This window comes from Muntiacus reevesi, chromosome 2, assembly GCF_963930625.1.
Source record: "Muntiacus reevesi chromosome 2, mMunRee1.1, whole genome shotgun sequence".
NCBI classification, from domain to species: Eukaryota; Metazoa; Chordata; class Mammalia; order Artiodactyla; family Cervidae; genus Muntiacus; species Muntiacus reevesi.
The window spans coordinates 216,414,727-216,438,119 of record NC_089250.1 but is presented as its reverse complement, the minus strand read 5'-3'; the positions used below and the strand labels follow the sequence as shown (position 1 = coordinate 216,438,119).

General features: G+C 39.3%; 1 protein-coding gene across 1 annotated transcript in view; it reads left to right on the top strand.

Moving 5' to 3' along the window:
• The first annotated feature begins 2,568 nt into the window (after positions 1 to 2,568).
• The window catches only part of CFDP1 (craniofacial development protein 1), a 97,963-nt gene continuing 77,138 nt past the window's right edge, over positions 2,569 to 23,393 (top strand). The window contains exons 1-5 of the mRNA XM_065925020.1: positions 2,569 to 2,759; positions 7,275 to 7,392; positions 9,329 to 9,548; positions 9,859 to 9,983; positions 21,213 to 21,332. Of these exons, the coding sequence (XP_065781092.1) occupies positions 2,696 to 2,759; positions 7,275 to 7,392; positions 9,329 to 9,548; positions 9,859 to 9,983; positions 21,213 to 21,332 (647 nt within the window). The 5' untranslated portion in view covers positions 2,569 to 2,695. The remainder of the gene's footprint in view (positions 2,760 to 7,274; positions 7,393 to 9,328; positions 9,549 to 9,858; positions 9,984 to 21,212; positions 21,333 to 23,393) is intronic.

Here is a 23,393-nt window from a genome sequence, read left to right as displayed (position 1 = left end):
TCGAGCTGGATTTACAAAAGGCAGAGGAAGCAGAGATCAAATTGCCAACAACTGTTGGATCATCGAAAGAGCAAGAGAGTGCCAGAAAAACATCGACTTCTGCTTTACTGACTATGCCAAAGCCTTGGACTTTGGGGATCACAACAAACGAAAATTATTCAAGAGATGGGAATACTAGACACCTGACCTGCCTCCTGAGAAATCTGTATGCAGGTCAGGAAGCAACAGTTAGAACTGGACTTGGAACAACAGACTGGTTCCAAATAGGGAAAGAAGTACATTAAGGCTGTATATTGTCACCCTGCTTATTTAACATATGCAGAGTACATCATGAAAAATGCTGGGCTGGAATTAAAATTGGCGGGAGAACCATCAATAACCTCAGATATGCAGATAACAGCACCCTTATGGCAGAAAGCAAAGAAGAACTAAAGAGCCTCTTGATGAAAGTGAAAGGAGAGTGAAAAAGCTGGCCTAAAACTCAGCATTCAGGAAAGATCATGGCATCTGGTCCCATCACTTCACGGCAAATAGATGGGGAAACAATGGAAAGAGTGAGAGACTATTTTTTTGGGCTCCAAAATCACTGCAGATGGTGACTGCAGCCAAGAAATTAAAAGACACTTGCTCCTTGGAAGAAAAATTATGACTAACCTAGACAGCATATTAAAAAGCACAGACATTACTTTGTCAACAAAGGTCCGTCTAGTCAAGGCTATGGTTTTCCTAGTAGTCATGTATGGATGTGAGAGTTGGACTATAAAGGAAGCTGAGCACCAAAGAATTGATGCTTTTGAACTGTGGTATTGGAGAAGACTTTTGAGAGTCCCTTGGACTGCAAGAGATCCAACCAGTGAATCCTAAAGGAAATCAGTCCTGAATATTCATTGGAAGGACTGATGCTGAAGCTGAAGCTCCAATACTTCGGCCACCTGATGCAAAGAGGTGACTCATTGGAAAAGACCCTGATGCTGGGAAAGATTGAAGGTTCGAGAAGGGGACAACAAAGGGTGAAATGGTTGGAAGGCATCACAGAATGGATGGACATGAGTTTGAGTAAGCCCTGGGTGTTGGTGATGGACAGGGAAGTCTTGCATGCTGCAATCCATGGGGTTGCAGAGAGTTGGACATGACTGAGTGAGTGAACTCTGATACAAGGGCTGGATGAGAGAGGTAGTATTTGTGGGCATGAAAATAACTTGTACCTTGGCATGGAGATTTTTGAGTGTCCTATAGCAGTGGAGTGGGGCATTATGCAAAATTAACAAAATCTTGAAGGCAAAGTTTCTGTCCTGGAGATATTCAACTTCTGGTATGAAACAGCTGTGGAACCAATCAGAGGTCATCCAGGGTTTTTTATTCCACTTCCAAGGGACTTATCTAATATATGGTTCATGGTTTTCCCTCTAAGTAATCGAACTTGAAGCTCTATACCAGTAGGGGTTTGCACTTAAAGTCGACCTTAGCATTGGTGCACAAAAGTAAGGTTTCATATTCCTGGAATGATTTAAAGTCAGTGGCATTGGAGGCCATTCGCGTTATATAGGTTCTTTTGCCAACGTCCCGGTAAAATAAGCCAGTTTCATAAGCATTGAAAACCTACTCTTTCATATACCCCTCTTCCTGTATAACAATTAGCAAGTATTGTTTGAGTTCTTCCACAGCTTCCAGATCTGCAAAACTTGCCTCACCTGCAAGGTTAACAGTACTGATACCACGCTGACTTTCGAAATGTGCAAGCCTTCCAGCACTAGCGGAGAGGTTCTTTTGACTGTTAGCTTCACAACAATGCTGTCCACGAGATTTTTTTTTTTTAATCAGTTGTCATCTCATGAATCCACAAACTGAGCCGCTTTTCCATCTATTCCATAGCTTCCTCACGCACTATGGATGTCACTTTAGCACTTTACGGAGCAGCTTCACATACGGATCAGGGAACTTCCTTTCATTTTTCTTGATGTACCGGATAGTTGATTGAATAACATTGAACCCAGGGCCAACAGCACTACAGCTCATGCCTGAATGAAGCTTATCTAACACACGTATTTTTCTCCATAAGGCACATCACAGCCTTCTTGCGCTTATGAACATTAGGCAGCACCCCAGCACTACGCTCAGGGTCGTTTTAAACAGCGAAATCTCTAACAGAGAGCCCAAAGATGAAAAACCGCGGCAAGTAATAGACTGCGAATACGACACTTATTTACACTTCTAGAGCTGAAGTAATACAGTGGATCATGTGCCTCCAATCTCGACGACCCACCAGTGGTGAACTCAAAATTTTCACTCTCTGCGCATGTCCGCAAGTAAACCCAGAAAGAGCCGAAAACATTTTGGGGTGACAGTAAGTTTTCACAAGTAAGCGAGTTCAAAAACGTCAACTACTGAACAAAGATCGGCCGTGTTCCCACGGGCAAATTTTTGCTTCAAGGACACATCCTCTCAGGCGAAGCGGCGGAGTTCTGAAGACTACTCGTCCCAGCATGCCTCGGCTCAGCAGAGAGCTCGCGTCTGCAAGCCCGAGGCTCTGGTCCGGAAGTGTCGCATTGGGAGCGCGTAACACGCGTTGCGCATGCTCCACTCTGCGGGGTCCGCCCCAGCCACCGCCTCCTGTCTCGCACCACTACGCTCTATCCCTAGAGCTTTGCCTTTGGGCATAGCTGCTTCGCCCCTGTAGATCCTGCGCGGTAGCGACATGGAGGAATTCGACTCTGAAGACTTCTCCACCTCCGAGGAGGACGAGGACTACGTGCCCTCGGGTGAGCGACTCCGCCTGAGGCGAGAAGCGACTCGCCCCGCCCAGCGGCTCACGTGAGGCGCGCTTTGCCCGTCGTGCGTGGGCCCGGTGGCCCGGCAGCGCTCGACTCAGGCGGCTCCGCCCCGCGCCCTCGCCGGCCGGCCGGCTCCGCGCGATCCGCGTGGCCCTGGTTGCGTCCGCCGCGGCGTTTTGCGCAGCGGCTCCTGGTGGCCTGGATTGGACCGCCGCCCCCTCCCGGGAGGGCGGGAACCTGCAAGTGAACTCAGACGCTGCCGGTGGTTGGGCATCGCGTTTTCTCACCCACCCTGAACTCTTCTGAAAGGCAGACCTTGCGTCCCCAGGGAGTTGCTAACTGGCATGTCCCACATATAACCTTTTCACTTTCTGTCCTCAGAAGTGATCTGGTTGTTAAAAAGTTAACATAATGATGCCCTTTACTTCTTAGCAAAGATTGCACTCATTGCTGTCTTTTCAGACCTTAAAGTTTATGTATAGGCTTCTAAAACCGATTCGGGCTAAAATGTCACCCAGACCTAACTCGTCCGCCATCCTGAGCTTTCCACAGGCTCCCCCATCTCATTAGATGTATCTGCTGGAACAATCGCTCAGGTAAAAGCAAAACCGAAAAACCCGTCGGAGTTGACCTTATTCTCACTCTTTTGATCGTTATGATCATTCAGTTCGTTTGAGTCCACGTGGAAGATTCATTTCTAATCACTCCCTCAGCAATCTCGCTCTTACTGAGGTTCCTTTATCACTAAGACTCTCCATAGCTTCCCAACTGGGTTACCAGGTTCCATTCTTTTTTTTTCCCCAGGTTCCATTCTTATCCACCAACATTGGTCTCCTGATACTGGTCAGTGTGATCATTTGAAAACTAGTTTTCAGATTAATCAAAAGTACCTTTTGAGTGTTAGTCGCTCAGTTGGGTCTGCTGCTTTGCGACCCCATGGATTTTAACCCACCAGGCTCCTCGGTCCTTGGAATTCCCCAGACAAGAATTCTGAAGTAGGTTGCCATTCCCTTCTCCAGGGGATCAAACCCGGGTCTCCTGCTTTGCAGGCAGATTCTTTACCGTCTGAGCGGCCCCCCCCCCCCCATAAAGCTAAAAAGGTGGCATGGGTATGCTTAAAAATAGTCCAGTATTTCTGAAATACTTATTTTGAATCTGAACCTTTTCCATCACCTATCATCCCTGTCAGTTCTCTCTAGAAGAAACCGCTTTCTTCTTTTAAAATTTGGTATTTCCATTGTTTGTTGACTTAACTGATCCATGTTAGGTCTTCTTTTAATACCCTCTTGAGTCTTCTCACTGCCAAAATTTAGACTTTTTCAACTTCAGACCCTTCCCAAATCCCCAGCCTGCCAATGTTCCTATGTCTAATTTGGGTTAGGCTGGTATTGTTTCCTTTTTTTGTAATGACTTTGTGGACACCTGGTTCTTGGCTGAACCATGTGGTATATACAGTTATTGCTTTTCCTAAACTAGGTTTCTCTGGAGTGAATAATTGCTATTTTGTTGTTGCTTAGTCATCTCTATACTTAATACTGATTTGATCCTTAACTCTCAAAATTGTCTAAATCATCTTCCAGGACATTTTGATATATTAAATAATCATTCACTTTTTTTTTTTTTTTTTCACAAAGATTTTTTTTTTTTTTTTTTAATTAGTTGGAGACTAATTACTTCACAACCTTTCAGTGGGTTTTGTCATACATTGACATGAATCAGCCTCATTCACTTTTTTGAAGTCCCTCTTTGTCTTCTGACCTGCTCGGATTTGACTTGACTTTACCATTTTTAAACTTAAAATCTTCCGGCCGGACCACCACTCTGGATGTTCCTTTTGTCTCCCTTTTCTTTTGGATTCTTTGTTTCTTGGATCCCGTGATGTCTTCAATCTTGGTTTGTTCCGCCAAAATGAGAATAAATCCTCAAATAGCTTCTTGAAGAAAGATGGATGATAGAAACTTTTTTTGTGTGAGACCAGGACTATCTAAAAATAAGTAGGTGACCCTCAGGCATGATTAATAGTTTGGCATGGAGTTCTGTATTCTATAATAGTTTTCTATCTGAATTTTGAAGGTATTTCTCCATTATTTTAAGAAGTTTCTTGTTGCTAGTTTTTACTCATTTACATAAAATTTGTCTCTGGAAGCTGATAGAATCTTGTCTTTGTTCCTGATATTTTCTGATATTTCACAGTGATATATTGTACCTTAGTATGAGTCTGTTTTCATCCATTGGTCTTGGCCTTATGGAACTTTTTAAATTTGAGAAGGGGAGTTTTCTCCATTTTATTTTTTTGGAATCATTATTTGTATATTTACTCTTAACGTTGGGCTTCCCTGGTGGCTCGGCTGGTAAAGAATCTGCCTGCAATGTGGATCGACCCTGGGTTCGATCCCTGGGATGGGAAGATCCCCTGGAGAAGGGAAAGGCTACCCACTCCAGTATTCTGGCCTGGAGAATTCCATGAACTGTATAGTCATTGGGGTCGCAAAGAGTTGTACTCGACTGAGCAACTTTCACTTTTCACTCTTATGTTACAATTTATGGACTGACACTCTTTTCTTCTATTTTGATCCTCTGTTTTCTAACTCTGATTTTTTTTTCTTTATGTGGATATTTCAGTATTTTAACATCATCTTCTATTGAGTATTTTTCTTTTTCCATATTTTTTCTATGTTTTATGACTTTTATTAACACAAATACAATGTGTACACAAGCTGTCTGTGTGTTTTCTTCTCTGAGGGGCCTGGAATTGGTGACTTGAATGGCCCCGTTGGCTGCTCTTTCCACCATGACACTGGATTTCTTATAGGTGTTGGGTGCAGTCTCAGCACAGTAAGATTTGCTGCACATCAGCAGTACTTCAAGCTCCTTGACATTGTAGACCAGGAACTTCCGAAGCCGTGATGTGGCATGTGCTTTATTTTCTTGTTGTCCTCATCACCAATATTGGGCATCAAGATGTGACCCTTGAATATTTTTAATTTTTAGTAACTCTTTTTGTTGTTCGAAAACTTTTAAATAGCATCGTGTTCTTGTTTTGTGAGTGCAAGTATCTTATAACTATATGGATATTAATTATAAAAATTTTTTTCCCTAGTTTTGTTTCCTCTGAATTCCTTTCTGTTTTCAGTCTTGCCTTTGATATTAGAGACTTTCCTCAGTTGTTTGGCAGTCCTAGTTCATTATGCATTAAACCTTTAATAATTAAGTGGATCTGGAGTAATATTCAAAATACCACTCTTTGTAATGGCTTCAGACCAAATATCTATCAACACGGCAATGGGTAAATAAATTGTGGTATAGTCATATAATGAAATAATATTTAGGGATGACAGTGAAGAAGCTATACCTCCATGCAAAGTGAAATGAAAGAGTTAGTTGCTCAATTGTGTCTGACTCTTTGCGACCCCATGTACTCTAACCTCCATCCTTGGAATTCTCCAGGCAAGGTGACTTACAAATAAAGTGTTGAGTGAAAGAAGCTGGATACAAGAGTTCATATTGTAGGCGTCTGCTTAAGGCTCAAAAACAGATAAAACTAATCTATTTCATTAGACTTCAGGATAATGGTTCTCTGTGGGATGTGGGATGTGGTTCTCTAGTGTGATTGCAATAGGGCACAAGGGTCTTCTGCAATGCTGTTCATGTTCTGCTTCTTCAGTTGGGTCTAGTTATATAGGAGTGTTCAGTTTGCATAATTTCAGCGACTTGTGCATTAGCTTGTGTGCTTTTTGGTATGTTATACAGAGGATGAGATGGCTGGATGGCATCACTGACTCAATAGACTTGAATTTAAGTAAACTCCGGGAGTTGGTGATGGGCAGGGAAGCCTGGCGTGCTGCGATTCATGGGGTCGCAAAGAGTCGGACACGACTGAGTGACTGAACTGAACTTGCAATAAAGCTTATGTGAAATAAAAAAGAAAAAAATTGGTTGAATCTCTGTGTGTACAGAATCTGTTGACTGGTACCCACAGAAAGTGGTCAGACTAGTCATCCAAGGAGCACTTTTGTTGGGGACCCTGAATGTCAGTGTCTGAAGATGGGAAATGGACATATTTGTTTTTTCTGTCTAACTTGAAGTTTTTAAGCCTTTTTCTAAACCTCTTTTATTGATAAGAGAAGATCCTTTGGCTTACTTTTGAAAGATATCCATGATGAGGTAAGGCATCGTTTCTTCTTTGAAAAGTGACAGTAATAGATTGAATTTCTGTTCATTCAGCATATAGTTCTAAAGACATGCTGATCCATGTCCTCATGGTGGGTGGAGCATAGCAGAAATTGCAAATATAAGTAGAGTGAGTTAATGAACTCTCCTGGAGACCTGGAGTAGGGGAACTTATCCTAGTCTTCAGGAACAGGGAGGACAGCTAGCCCTCAGAAAATATGTTAGTCTGGTGAAGAACAAAGGAAAGTACTAGTTTTTCGTAATGAAAATGTGTCATCTTCATGTGAAAACCTTTATTCCTGTCTGTCTGACCACTGTGTTATGTTATTTCAGGTGGAGAGTATAGTGAAGATGATATAAATGAATTAGTGAAGGAAGATGAAGTGGATGGTGAAGAGGAGACACAGAAAACCAAAGGGACAAAAAGAAAGGCTGAGAGCGTTCTGGCCAGGTGATGCTGCCCTCAAGGCCCTTAGAAGTCAGAGGCTGTTGACACAGCCATCGAGATTGCTGGCATTGGTCTGATGACAGATTTCTTGCTGCCAGTCTCTAACCTTTTTCTCATTGAGGGAAATATTTGGTGACATTTTAGGATTAAATTCTTATTCTCTGGTAAGCTTTAATAGTTTTTGAACTTTAATAAAAAAAATTAATAGGTAATATGTGCACCTGATTTAAAATGCAAAACTGGGGTATCCCCTGGTGCCAGGGGTTAGGACTCCATGCATCCAGTGCCAGGGCCTGATTCATTCCCTGGTTGGGGAACTGAGATTCTACAAGCTGTGTGGTTTGCCAAAAAGAGAAAAGAAAAGCTCAATTACTAGAAAAAATATGTATCCCATTCCTATTTCTTGTTGCTTTGTCTCAGAAGAATTACATTGCCAGAAATAATTATCTGTGCATGCATGTTCAGTTGCTAAATCACGTCTCGCTCCTCACAATCGCATGGACTTTAGTCTGCTAGGCTCTTCTGTCTGTCGAGTTTTCCAGGCAAAAATACTGGCGTGGGTTTGCCATTTCCTCCTCCAGGGGAATCTTTATCGACCCAGTGATTGAATTCCAGTCTTCTGTGTCTCGCACTGGCAAGCGATTCTTTACCACCGAGCCACCTGGGCAACCCCTCATTCTGTATATGTATAAGTATGTATTTTGTATTTCCTACTTTTTGAAATTTTTGGCCACACAACTTGTGGGATCTTAGTTCCCTGACCAGGGACTGGATTCATGCTCCCTGCAGTAGAAGCGGGGAGTCTTAACCAGTGACCAGTAGAGAATAATAGCCTGTACCTCCTACTCTAAAAAACGTATGACATGTAGTGTAGTCTGCGTATCTTTTGTCACTTTCCTTATTTCACACGTTGGAGATGATGCTGCAGCAGTACATTTAGCTGTACCTTTTTCTTTTTGGTAACTGCATTGTGTTGCATTATATGGATAGACTCTACTCTATTTAAACATTCCTTGAGAGACCTTTAGATTGTCCTTATCTTTAACTACAGCAAATAAGACTGCAATGAATATTCTTTGTCTTTGTACCCTTGTATATTTATAAACCAGGTCACGGAGAAGTAGAATTGTTTGACCCAGGGTTGTAGGTAGTAAAAAATATATATATATTGGTATAGGCAAATTAGCTTCTCTAAGCCTGGTACTAAATTGCAGTCCCAACAAAAAAGTATGAAAGTTCTCACAAGTTACTTAACTCAGATAAGGGAGTCTTTCAATAGAAGTCTTTTATTCTCTTTGGTGTTTCTGTCTTCCTGGGCATTGAAGCAAAAAGCAGATTGTAGAAGAATTTTGAGTATTAGATGATTCACTTGAATTCAGAATAGTCTTAGGAAACAATTTGCTCTTTTAAGTCTTGGCTCAATTCTTTTGTCCTTGAGTTTTTCTGTATTCCATCTTTCATATCTTCAGAAAGTTGGAAGAAGCACGGATTCTCCACTCCCCACTCTCAGAACTCTAGGAAGAAACATTGTGAATAAATCTGAGGGTCTCTTCACTTTCTCTTTTCCAAATGGAGTGACTTTTAAAAGTATCTGGCATATGTATGTTCTTAGAGCCCTCTTTTTGATTGAGGTGATTTTCAGTGTTTTCTTGGTGAGAATAGCTAGTCCTAATTCAGAAGTAGAAGAGTATATTCTGATTCTGTGTTTTTGGAAAATGGTAACTCTAAGAGCTCAGTTCTTTTTTTCTTCCACAAAACCTCAGCTTAACCTCTCCCACTCACCATGTCATATGGTGAGGTAAGTAGTCCTTTAAATCAGTCGTCCCGATTTAAAAGTTTTCTGAAGTTTCCAACATATTTGGAATTCAGGAAGGAATAACTGAAATTGTTTTGCCTGTTTGTCTTATCTTCCTTCTTCCTTCCTACTGTTGGTGACTAGGAAGAGAAAACAAGGTGGCCTCTCACTAGAAGAAGAGGATGAAGAGGATGCCAACGAGGAATCTGGAGGAAGTAGTAGTGAGGAGGAAGATGCAGCAACAGGGCAGGAAAAAGGCATTGAGTCAGAGGATGCCAGGAAAAAGAAGGAGGATGAACTATGGGCCAGCTTCCTGAATGATGTAGGCCCGAAATCAAAAGTGCCCCCAAGTACACATGTTAAAGTAAGTTAACAGGTGAATAGGATGAATGCTTCTCGGAAATTTCCCAGATAGATTTTTTAAGTTTGCAAACTGAGATTTGAGGCTTACAGCAGAAATCTGATTAGCTGCTTTTTAATAGTAACTCTAGTAAGTGAAAAGCAAAGCATTCCCTGTGGGAGAAAACATAAATGTTTCTAATCATATCAATTTTCAGTGAGTATTTAAGTGTTTAGAGATGAAACAAATGTTAAGACTAGCCAGAAACAATATATTTGGGTGGATCTTTTAGTTTTCATCCTAATATGAAACTTATTACACTTCTTTTTTATAGACAGGAGAGGAAACTGAAGAGACAAGTTCAAGTCATTTGGTCAAAGCAGAAAAGCTAGAGAAACCTCAAGAAACAGAAAAAGTTAAAATTACAAAGGTGTTTGATTTTGCTGGTGAAGAAGTCAGGTAAGGTGACATTCACAAACTTCAAGCTTCGTTCTTTTTTTTTTTTTCTCCAAAGGTAGTTCTTTTTAAAAGGAACATTTTTCTTTTGATAAATATTTTATTTATTTTTTTGCTGTGCTGGGTCTTCATTGCTACACGTGAGTTTTCTCTTGTGTGGCGCTCGGGCTTCTCATTGTGGCATCTCTGGTTGCAGAGCACGGACTCTAGAGTGCAGGCTCATTAGTTGTGATGCACAGGCTTCACTGCCCCTAGGCATGTGGAATCTTTCTAGATCAGGGATCAGACCGGTGTCCCTTGCTTTGCACAGTGATTGTTAACCTCTGGACTACCAGGGAGGCAAGCCCCTAAAAAGAAATATGATGTTTCTAAATGATGTTAGACATCTGTCCTCTTTCCAACCTATCTTAATAATTTAGATGAGTTATATTTGAACTCAAGGAAAACAGTGGCTCCATTAATCATCAGGGATCATGAGAATGTCCTTTCTCATATGGTAATGTAGTTTTGGGGTAGTATGAAACGGTTGGCTGAACAGAAACAACAAAATGTTAAGAGTTAACTCTCTGTTTCCACTTACTCGTTGCCATGCTTTGTGTCTGGCTCTTTCTCCCTTAATTACTTTCCCTAACTTTGAAGTATAAGTCCCAATAAAACGTTTGAAATCAGGTGACAGTTGAAAGTACTAAGAGAGAAGTTTGATTCTGATTCTATTTCCTCATCTCAATATTACTTTTTTCAGTTGATTCATAGATTTGTTACTAGTTTAGAAAAACAGTACAGGCTTAATACTCTGGTTGTTTTGGATGAGAACCACATGCCTAGAATTTCTTCTTTCCCATTTTAAAAAAATTATAATATGAAAACAGTGGATTTGTAATTTAGAGCTAGAGGAGAACAAATGAAGTGCCTGCCAATCAGTAATGTTATTTTCCTTAAAGTTGATGTTCTTAAAAACAGTTAATATCTAATTTCCAACAGTTGTTTCATCTAGTGAAAATATATCTTGGAAAAAGTTTTGGCATTGTTTTATAAATGATGTGAAGGAAAAATATTATTATTTTTTTGTTGGTGGTGGTCTTGGCTCTTTTTTTATTGGAATACAGTTGATTCACAATGTTATGTTACTTTCTACTACGAAGTAAGTTACACATATATATATTTCCTGGAGAAGGGCAAGGCAGCCCTATCCATTATTTTGGCCTGGAGCATCCCATGGACCAGATGATCCTGGCAGGCTGCAGTCCATGGGGTCACAGAGTCAGATGTGACTGAAGCGACTGAGTACTCAGCACACATGCGTAGATATTCCCACTCTTTTTGTGTTATTTTTTTTTCTTCTCCCTTTTTCTTCTCAAAAATTTTACACTTACAGAAGTGTTCTAAGAATAGTATTACAATGAATATGCCTGTCATACTGATTCACCTGTAAATGTTTTGCCTCTTTCTCCACCATCTGTATCTGTATTTCTCTCTTTTTGTTTTGGCTGAACCTTTTAAGAATTGTAGGTCTCATGACACTTCACTCTTAAATACTTCATTCCTGTTTCCTAAGAACAAAGATATTTTCCATGGTGACTCAATGTAACTCTCACATCCAGTAGATTTCACATTAATACAGATTATTCTCTCAACTCGCTCTAGTGAAGGATCCTGATTTTAAATGTTCAGCCTGCTGCAGACCAATACTTTCATAAAACACAACAAAAGGAATTATTAGAAAAGTATGTTAAAAAGATAGAAAATGCAAGCTCACACTTTTAGCAATAAAATTTAACATGCAGATATAAAGCCACATTTCAATATATACAATCAAAATGAACATAAATAAGAAAAGGAAAAGAGTTATACAACTATACTCTTTTTTTTTTTTCCCTTGGCTGTACCCCGAAAAAACTTGTGAGATCTCGGTTCCCGGACAAGGGGTCGAAACCCCGACCTCGGTGCCGAAAGCGCTGAGTCCTAACCGCTGGACCACCAGGGAATTCCCAGTAACTCTACATGTTGGTCATTGAAAGTATGAGTGTAAGTGATTGATAAAAGGAATCCACTTTAATTCTATAATTGAAACAAGAAACTAAGAGTAGAGTATCAGTTCCTAATACTTAACATCTAGACACATACTTTGAAAAAGTACTGTTTATATTAATTGTTATAGTTTTTAATGTGTCAATATGGCTTATTTTATTTCTCATTAATTATCTAGTCCAAGTGGGATTGGTGACAGCCCTGCTCCTAGAGGATAATGTATTTGTAAATTACTGTTTCTGTGTTGGTGTTCTTCCTTGTCTTCTTTTTAATTTTTTAAAAAATAATATTCATCATAATGAAATCCATCTCAAAAGGCTGTATTGTATCTCTTTTAAATTTATTTTTCTAATAATTTCTTTTGATTGTCTTTTACAATAATACTGTTCTGCAACACGTTGAAAATTTTATGTCAAGGTCCTTCACTGCAGATTAATTTAAATAATAATCTGCAATAATGTAAAATTAATGAAGATGGATGTGTGAATTTTAATGCAGTCTCATTAAATTCAGGATTTTCATTTTTACTTTTTCTAAACAAAGTCATTAATAACTCTTTTTTTTCTTGCAGTTTTATTGAGGAAATAATTATATACAGCAGTATATAAGTTTAAGGCATAGAGAGTAATGATTTGATTTAGGTTCATCATGAAATGATTAGTAATAACTGTGTTTTCCAATTTCACCTTCCATGCTTCATCAGTAGTCAGTTCCAGTCGTTTATCCTGTCAAGTTATAATTAAATTTAAGTTATATTTCAATGGGAAAAAGGAATTCTGGATGCATGAATTCTCTATGTGTGGATTTTTTTTTTTTTTAATGGAAAGTACAATTCAAAATATTGTCAAACATGTTAATTTGTAGGGACTGTTCTTCAGGCTTTTATTTTTCACTTTTGCTCTTATTATTTATTTGCTTCCGAAAAATATATTCAGTCTCATCCTTGTATGAAAGTACTAAGGTTGTTGAAAACACCAAACTGGGAATTCCCTGACGGTCAAGTGGTTAGGACTCTGTTTTCACTGCTGAGGGTCCGGGTTCAATTTCTGGTCAAGAAACTTAAGATCCTTCAAGGTTCCTGCCACAGCCCCCCAACCCTCAAAAAAACAAAACAAAGCCTAAAAAAAAAACACTGACCAAAGCAGACAGATAAGCATGTTTTACTATCTAATTGAGATCTTCAGAACTGGGGACCATATGGTTAATGTTTCTCTTTTGGAGGCACTACATTTTTCTGTAGTTCATCCTTCTTACGGCACTTTCTTCATAACCACTGTACCTCAGCATACGTGATAATATATCCACATTTATGATCAGCTTTCAGTTTATCAAATATAGTCTTTTAAATTTAATGCATTAGCTTTATATGATTCACAGGTTTTCCTACTGTACTCAGAATAGTGAGGTTTTTTGTTTTTGTTTTGTAGTAAGATTTTTTTCAGCAAAGGAAGCAGTGTGTTGATTTATGTTCTAGCACAGACTCCTTAATCTAAACTGTTTCCCTGTCCTGCAGCTGTGTCATTGGAACTTAACTCTTCCAAACACTTACACTTCGAATCTTGTCCGTTGTCATGTGATCCTACTTTTATTATAAAGATCACTGTCAGTTAATGTTAACAAGAAACTGATTTTTTAAAAAAAGACCTTTTAATATCACCCTCATGTTTAAATCACAAATATTAAAATAATTTTCATATCAGCAGTAATTTGTCATTCTTCAAATTGCATTGAAGAAACACTTTGCTAACTTTGTCATAGTTTATCATAAGCCAGATCCCGAGTACTTCAAGCCATGGTGTCATTGGAAAGTTAAACTTGAACTACCTTCCTTGTCACAGATTCACCAAGATTTCCAAGCAAGCATCACTGATATGGTCTTTTACTAATGTCCTGGGGGTGGTTTATTCTGTTTAGTTTAGCAACTGATAGTACTTCTTTCTCAAAAGGCCAGAATGCCAATGAATGGAATTTTGCATCTGTTTCTATTGACTTTTGAATTCAGTAGTGTTTCTTTCAAATAATTCTTTTGATTTTGTGCTTATTTCTTCATGTTTTATATGTAAATTCTGCAGAAGTTTTTGTGAATTTGTTACTTTACTAGCTAGAACATCTCTGCAAAAAACTCACTGTGGTTTTAGCCCTGTGTGATCGAAAACCAAGCCCAGTGTGTGAGGGCTCATAGAGTAAAATCAGCTTCACCTCAGTTGCCCTTCATTTCTTTGAAATCACTTCTGTTATCATCATGTGGTTTATTACTTGTTGCATTCAGGAAAGATATTTTTAAAAAAAGAGTGTTTTTTTGCAGAGACATACAGTGTGGGTTTTTTTTTTTTGCCATCAGCAATTTAGGATTAAAAAATAATAACAATTTTACTTTCTTAGTATAAACATATAAATTTTAAAGTCATATGATTTAAAAAATGATTATAAAAATAATTTGTAAAGAGAAATGGTTGCATTTTATCACATTTTGGGGTTGTTTTTTTTTTTTTTTCTTGAGGTTTTAATTGAGAAAATAACCCTAAACTTTCTCACTGTAGTATGGTCTAACTGCACATGACTAATACAGTAATATTACTTGTGAGTACTTTGCAGTAATTGGCATATGTTCTGTTTAATGCTGTGAGTTCATCATTCATATCTTGAATATTGTGACATTATCAAATTTCTAGGCGAGTTTTTAAATACTCAAAATTCTTGTACCTATCTTTTGTTAGACCAGTAGCAGGTAGTTTGCAGGTCACATTTTTGGTAGCTCTATGTACAATTCTAGTCAAATCTTTCCATAGTTATTTCAAAATGTTCTTAATATCTGTATTTCTAGTCCAGTCCAAAATCCAGTCCAGGATTACCCCATGCATGTGGTGTTAAGAGCTCATCTGTGTGGCAGAATGTCTCTCAGTTTCGGTTGTTGCATTGTTTCCTCATGGTTAGCTTCATGTTAATCACTTTAGACAAAAATACTGCACTGATGATTTGTTTTCCTCAGCGCATCATATCATTACCACCCAGCACTGGTGCTGATGAGTTAGATTGCTTAGGCGATATCTGTTGGGATTCTCCATTACAAAGACAGTCTTTTCCCTTATAATCCTTTTCGGGATCCATTAAATAAATCTTGATGATGTGAATTAAGAATGTATTTTGCTGCCAGAAATCACACTGGGAACTATTGAGTTGTCCAACAGAGGGTAGTATACAACACTGAAGGTGAACCTCTAATGGTTTGGAAAAAATACAGAAAGAATTTAATATATCATTAGGAATATAGGTTTTAAATTTTTGGAAATCTTTCTTGGTTTGCATTATTTCCCACGTATCATACAGGATATCTGAAAAACATTTATTATAACTCTACCATTGACTTGACAGAGAGTAAGAAAAGCTGGTGAATAACTGTTGCTATGAAAAATCATTAAATTTCCTAATCAAATTAAATTTTGTGAATTTATTAATACTTATAAATATAGTTGGCACAAATTTTCTGAAAAAAAATTTTTTCCCATTTCATTTTTTAAGCAAATGCATCATGATTTTAAATACTGGATGAGTATCCAGGGAGCCTGCTGTTTCTGTCATTTGTCAGAAGAGGGCAGCCCAGTATCTATCAAAGAAACAAATATGAATAAGGAAACACTTTTTTTTCCAATAAATATACACACTCACATATATAAATATATTTTATATTCAAAGGTAGTATATATGCTTATTTGTTTAAACATATATATTGCAGAGACATATAACATGCTAAGGAAAAGTTCTCTGGGATTTTTTTCTTTCTAAACAAAAATTCTGATAATAATTGGCATGTTGACAGCATTTTTTTTAAACTTAAAGTATTTATAGTTAAATTTATGTATTATAAGGAACATTATGTAAGAATTTGGAGGGCCTGAATTTTAATTGATGTAAACTTGGTAAATGGATTTGAGCTTATCTTTTAATTTCCTGATGTCATTATTCTGCTCTTTCTGTCTTTGTATCAATTAAGAGCATTCCTACATCTTAAAAAAATGAGAAAGAACTATAATGACTGGGAAGAATTTATAAGTATAAGCATAAGGTAGTGTTAGCAAAGATTAATTTTTTAGTTTTTATCTTAATATGTTTTAAATGCTAAATTTTGAGTTTTTACCATTTTGTTTCAGTTTTTCTCCACTTGAAAAATGTGTAGCTCATTAACATTGGGGAATGAGGAAAAGTAGTCATTTTTTTTTTACCCTTCCTTATCATATAACCAGCTGAGCCAGTTAGCTCAGACTTTCCTAAATGATTCACCTTTTGGAAGAGGCCAGTCATGGAAAGTTTCTGCTAAATAAAGACTTTTCAGGAAGTTCTGATTAAGTGAAAATGAAGTTAAGATGGAATTTCTGCTGATAGCACTTGAATTAGCTGTTGCTAATGGTGGGCGTTTTCCTGACAGGGATCCCTCTTGTGTATTAGAAGTGGTCTATAATTTAACTGTTCTCTTACTTGAAGATATTTTGATAGCTTCCCCCGCCCTTCTTTTTTTTTCTGGCTGTCCCCATGGATCGCGGGCTCTTAGTTTCTCAGACAGGGACTGAACTCAGGCCTTGACAGTGAGAGCACTGAATACTAACCCCTGGACCCCCAGGGAATTCCTGCGAATCTCTTCTCATTGCTTGTTAAAACTGGAGTTCTAGACATAGCCTCAATGTACAGTATTCTGCTTGTTATTCCTTTGTGTCCTTTACCAGAGTCCCTGAGAGAAATATTCCAGTTAATAGAACTTTTTTCCCTAGTGAATATGAATAAGACTTTGACAGTAATAATTTTTTTTTTTTTTTTTTTTTAACTCAGAGGATTATACAGTTTCACAGTACAGTATTCTGTAGCTCAGGTATGGTGTTTTTTTTTTTTTTTTTTTTTTATTAGTTGGAGGCTAATTGCTTTACAATATTGTAGTGGGTTTTGTCATACATTGACATGAATCAGCCATGGTTTTACATGTATTCCCCATCCCGATCCCCCCTCCCACCTCCCTCTCTACCCGCTCCCTCTGGGTCTCCCCTGTGCACCAGGCCCGAGCACTTGTCTCATGCATCCAACCTGGGCTGGTGATCTGTTTCACCCTAGATAATATACATGTTTCGATGCTGTTCTCTCAAAACATCCCACCCTCGCCTTCTCCCACAGAGTCCAAAAGTCTGTTCTGTACATCGACAGTAATAAATTTATAGAGATTCTTTTTCCTTATACTTTTTCCCCCACAGCTTATCCTTTTTTCTTTGCTTGCTTTATGGCACTTACCGTATATCATATTTTGTTATGACTTGTTTTCTTGATTGGCTGTCCCAATGGACTGTGAGCCAGTCAAGGCAGAGACCATGTTACATCTTTTTCTGTGTCTCACATGTAACACAGTGCCTGCACCTAGGTTGCTTTTTTAGATAATGTCCACTCAATTGTCTTAGATTGCTGACAGAAACATTGTTCATATTGTGGTAAAATAAGAAAACAAAGCATACTTTACATAAAGTCTTTTACTTTCCCTGTAATCTGGGGGCACATGATTTGTATCTTCTCAAATCACTAGCCTCCTGAACTTTAATAATGCTGTGCCTTGATGTGGAACTTTTTACACTGTGGGGTCATGGGAGTTCCCTGGCAGCCTAGTGATTAGGATTTGAGGCTGTCCCTGCTGTGTCCTGTATTCGATCTCTGGACGGGGAACGAAGATCCTGTAAGGTTGCTGGTGCGGTCAAAATATTTATTTTAAATAAAGAAATAAAGTAAATTGCTAGGTCAGATGTTCTTTGGAGCAGCCATTTTGTGGAAACTTATCCTTCTAGGAAATTTTTCTTTTTGTTGATAACCTCCCATATTTTCTCTTATTCTGAAATTCCTGTCAGTTAAATTGATGTAATAGTAAGGCTAGACTTGGCTATGCTGGGGTAACAAATAAACCCAGGATGTCAGTAGCATATCACATGTTTGTTTCTTACTGGTGCGAAGTCCAGTACAGGTTAGGTAGCAACTCCATCTAATAACACATTCATGCAAACACACAGGAAACACATAACCTTCGGGGTTGCTGTGGCACGGGAAATCTGAGTAGATACATTTTCATTTAATTTATCTGTTTTGAGAATGAGTCTTGAAACTCCAGCCCTGCCCTTTGAGTCTAGAACTTTGGTGGTTTCTCATCTTTCTGCCAAGTAATGGATTCTGCTGGATTGGTTGTGGTCAGTAGCCTGTGGTACCTGGTGGAGAAGGGAATCTGGGACCTGGGTGCTCCTGATACAAACATTCAGTTGGTTTTAACCCCACTCCCCTCCTCCACCTTCAAAGATTCCTGGTATCTCAATTTCCTTAGCCCTTGTAGGATATGACTTGTTTATTGACCATTCCACATGGCTACAGCTTGAGAGAGCAGACCAAAGACCTCAATCAACTGTTAACTTGTCTGTTTGCTTTCTACCTTCAAAAATTTAATTGATATCTTTCTCTTATTAAACCTGTTCTTATCTTTTGTGTAGTTCTGCTTTTGTAAATTTATTACGACTATTTGGTAGGATTTTGGTAGGAAGTAGAAAGTAAAGCATGTGTTCAGACCACCATTTCCAAGCGAAAGATTTCACTTCTCTTCATGAACCATCTTAGGTCTCCCCAGATTCTGCCCAGGGCAAGGAGATTTAAAGCAACTTTCCAGGCCGGTATTCTTGGACTCTGCAAGTCTAAGGTTTAGACATAACTTTATTTTGTTTTTTTTCTATTGCAATGTAAGGAATCACCCCAAAACTTAGCCACTTAAGACCATTGTTTTATCATAATTTCTCTTAATTGTGGGGTGGCCGAGCTCAGCTGGATGGTTCTTGTGCAGAGCCTGTCTTGCAGTTGTACTTAGTGGCTGGGTCTGGGACCATCTTGATAGTTTATTTACTTCCTTGTCTGGTGTCTGGGCCAGGAAGACTCAAACACTTGAGGTCTGGAACAGGCTCCTTAGTTATCTCTCTCTCTCCCTGTGGTATTCCCGTGTGTTCTCTCCAGCATGGTGGCTTCAAGGCAGACAGGCTTTTTATGTGGTAACGTGACGTTTTAGAGGTACATTCCGAGAGAGAGCCACCTGAAAACTCTGTATCACTTTTCTCAGCAAGTCTTAGAAGTGCCCTTTCCCCTGAACCTCGTGAGCTGATGCAGCCACAAAAGCCCACTCAGTTCCACACTTGATCTTAGCCAAAAGGCTGAGGAGCGATGCCCACTCAGTTCCAAGGTGGGGTGACATACCCTCTCTTTTCATTGGAGTAGTGTTAGTTCTGGACAGCATGGGAGCTAGGAAATTTATGGCAACCATATTTGGAAAGTAGAGTTAAAAGATTCTCTCTAGCATTGCTGCTTAATCTCTAGATGAGAAAAAGTAGCTTAACTCCTTAGATATCAGTGTTCTTACTCATGAATTGTAAATGTGTTAGCTGTTGGTCCAGGAATGCAACCGACCATCCCCCCAAAATCGGTGTGCAATAATACCTATTTATTTGTTACACATGTGTTTCTCGATATCTGGAGTTCACTTCATCTAGGCTGGTGTCCAAGCTGCTGATTGGGTTGAGACTTGCAGCATGTGTCTTTATGCTGTCTTAGACCAGCAGCTCCTTGAGGCATATTCTTATGGCTAGAGGGAGGAATTCAAGGGACAAGTAAAAATGCACGAATACATTTAAAGCTTCTTTTCCTCTCAAATCAGTTAACATCTCATTGACCATTGAAGTCATATATCCAAGCTCATCATCTGTGGAGTTTGGGGAATATCTTCTTGGTCAACAGGGAAGGAGTGTTTATTTAGGGGATGATGGTCTAATCTATCATATAGATTCTCCCTCTGTTTTTGACTCTTGACATATTATGGAGAGATTTTCTTAGGACAGCAGTTGTTGTTCAGTTGCTGAATTGAGTCTGATTCTTTTAGACCTCATGAACTGTAGCACTTCATGCTTCTCTGTCCCCCACCATCTCCTGGAGTGTGCTTGTATTCATGTCCTTTGAGTTGGTGATGCTGTTTAAATATCTCATCCTCTGTTGCCCAGTTTTCCTTCTGCCTTCAATCTTTTCCAGCATCAAGGTCTTTTCCAATGAGTCAGCTCTTTGCATCAGGTGGCTAAAGTTTTGGAGCTTCAGCATCAGTCCTTCCAGTGAATATTCATGGTTGACTTCCTTTTGGATTGACTGGTTTGATCTCCTTGCAGTCCAGGGGACTCTGAAGAGTCTTCTCCAGTATCACAGTTCGAAAGCAGCAATTCTTTGGCACTCAGCCTTCTTAATGGACCAGCTCTCACATCCCTACATGACTATTGGGAAAACCATATCCCTCACTTATATGGATGTTTGTTGGCAAAGTGATGGCTCTGCTTTTGTCCAGGTTTGTCATAGCTTTGTTTCCAAGAAGCAAGCAACTTTTAATTTCATGGCTGCAGTCACCATCTGCAGTGATTTTTGAAGCCCAAGAAGATAAAATCTGTCATTGCTTCCACTTTTTCCCTTTCCATTTCCCATGAAGGTATGGGACCAGATACCATGGTCTTAGTTTTCTTAATGTTGAGTTTCAAGCCAGCTTTTTCACTGTACTCTTTCATCCTCATCAAGAGGCTTTTTAGTTCCTCTTCATTTTCCCCTATTAGGGTGGTATCATCTGCATAACTGAGGTTGTTGATATTTCTCCCAGCAGTCTTGATTCTCACTTGTGATTCATCCAGCCTGGCATTTCACATGGTGAGATGTGAATTTCACATTTCCCTGGTGGCTCAGATGGTAAAGGATCCGTCTCCAATGTGGGAGACCTGGATTTGATCCCCTGGTTGGGAAGATCCCCTGGAGGAGGGCATGGCAACCCAGTCCAATATTCTTGCCTGGAGAATCCCCACGGATAGAGGAGGTGCAGTGGGAAAGCCCTTCCAGTCTTCACTTCGGTGATCTCACGTGGGCTGTGATTCATGGTGATGGTCTTGTGACAGAAGTAATGGAGGGAGTTTGAGAGACATCAGACTTCCATCTGCTGCTGTTTCATTGTTAAATTAATAAGGGCTAATGTCTGTCTAGAACTGTTGCAGTAAATTTTAACCATAACGCTCAGCAGCCAGAATTTACAGAGAGCCCAGTAGTTTTTTCCTTGGTTCTTTATGCCTTTTTCTTAGATTTTGTTTCTCTCTTTTTCTTCTGCTTGTAAACTTGGTGTCTTTTTCCTTACAGGGTGATTAAGGAAGTGGATGCCACATCTAAAGAAGCCAAATCCTTCTTCAAGCAAAACGAGAAAGAAAAACCCCAGTCTAACATTCCTTCATCTGTGCCGTCACTTTCTGCCGGGTCAGGGTGAGTAGTCTTGTCTGAGGCCGAGGTGTACCTGGCACATTGGAGAAGCTATTTTCACAACAAGGGTGCCCTTACCTATAGCTCTCATGGCTCCTTTCCTGGGAGAAGGAATTCCACTGCGGTTCTGTCTTTGCGGAAATACCTGCCAAAATGGAGGACGCAGAGAACAATGCTTGCAGAATGGAGGATACAGGTTTCTTGTTTGATTCTGAGCAAAGTCCTGGTTTACAGTGTTGGCCACAGAGCTGAACATATAGTAGACTTCACATTAGACTTTTGAATGTAAATATCAGCAGTTCATCATAACTTGTAATAAAGATTTGAGTTGAATACTTCCTTCCACCCTGAGGATCTCCTAGGAACAAAAAAAAAGGTCAAGGATGACTTACAAATAATTTTATTAGCACATTGTCAAGAACTTAACAGTTTTTCTCCCTTCATACTTTCCATAGTACATGAGTTATTTTGAGCTGAAGACTAGAATTCTTTCCTTGGAAGAAGGAAAAATTTCTTTCTTCTTAATCTACATGTAGGAAGTAAAGCCAACAGTTAAGTAGGGGGAGTCAGGGCATTCGCCTCGAGAGAGGTGAACATGGGCCACTCACTCCCATCACCTGACTCCTGAGCAGAGCTCTCTCTTCTTGAGGTGTTTGTGGTGGAACAAGTCACCTATAGTTGATTTGCTGACCTTTCAGTTTGTTGCTTCATCCTTTCCCCCTAAAACGGTGAAGTTTTGTTTTGTGGTTTTTTTTTTGTGAAGGCTGAGAAAAAAATAGGAGGCTCTAAGCTAAAGCAATATGCTTTTAGCTTTCTAGTTATTATATTGTCTGAGAGGGATTCTCTGCAGACCAGTGACTTTCAGACATTATCGACTGCCACTCACAATAAGAAATATATCTTATGTTATGACTTAAGTGAAGTGAAAGTCACTTAGTTGTGTCCGACTCTTTGCGACCCCATGGACTGTAGCCTGCCAGGCTCCTCTGTCCATGGTATTTTCCAGGCCAGAATACTGGAGTGGAGTTCTCTTCTGCATTCCCTTCTCCAGTGAATCTTCCCAACCCAGGTATCAAACCCTGGTCTCCTTCAATGCAGGCAGGTTCTTTACCATCTGAGCTACCAGGGAATCCCTACATTATGACTTAGTCTACCCATAAATATAGGTATGTCTGGTGACTTCTATTTTATGTCTATTATTATGTGTAGTATATATTTTTTGAAAGAGTGTTATGACCCATTGAATCAATTTCACAATCTCTTACAACCTGCATTTAACTAATACTGCTGTAGACTACATATAGAATTAGCCTTCTGCAGGCATGTCTCTGGGTTAACAGGCTTGTATCTGGTATTATTAAACAATGCCTCTTGCATTTATTGAAAGTGTTACTGTGAAACTTATGTGGATTAAGTGCTGGATAGAAATAAAGTCAGAATTTCTTCTGCCTTAGATTTCTAGCCTAGTTAGTTTCAAATAGCATAATTTTTATTTCTAGCTTCCTTGGGTGTTTCTTAAAATAGAGATTCTACTTGGAAACAGTGTTTCAGAAAATACTGTTCCATAATTCTGAAGGTAACCGAAGGAGGGAGAAGTGGCATCTTGGCAAGGTCACCTTGTTTAAGTCACTGAGTCAGTCATGAAAATCTCACTGTATTCTGTATTCACGCCTTTCTTTCTTAGAAAGAGCTACTAGCCTTTCAGAGATAAGAAATCTGCTATGTTTTAGTGGGAACCAGAAGGAAACAGATGGCATCCTCAAATTAGGACACCTCTAGGAGATTTTGAGAACTCACAATGTAATAAAAGACTACACAGATAGTGTGAGTGCAGTATCCCTGGGATTAGTAATAATGAGGCTCCGTCACCACCCCTCGACCTGAGGGGCACGGCAGGGAGTAGCCTGTGGCAGTGAGGATAAGGAGGACCTCCTGTCAGGAGCTGAGAGCTGCGCTTGTGCGATGGATCATCCAGGGGGATAAATAATCAAATATCCCATTCCTCCCTCCGTCCTTTCTCTGCTGGGGACTCCATTTGCCACTGAGGCTCATGAAAGAAAAAAT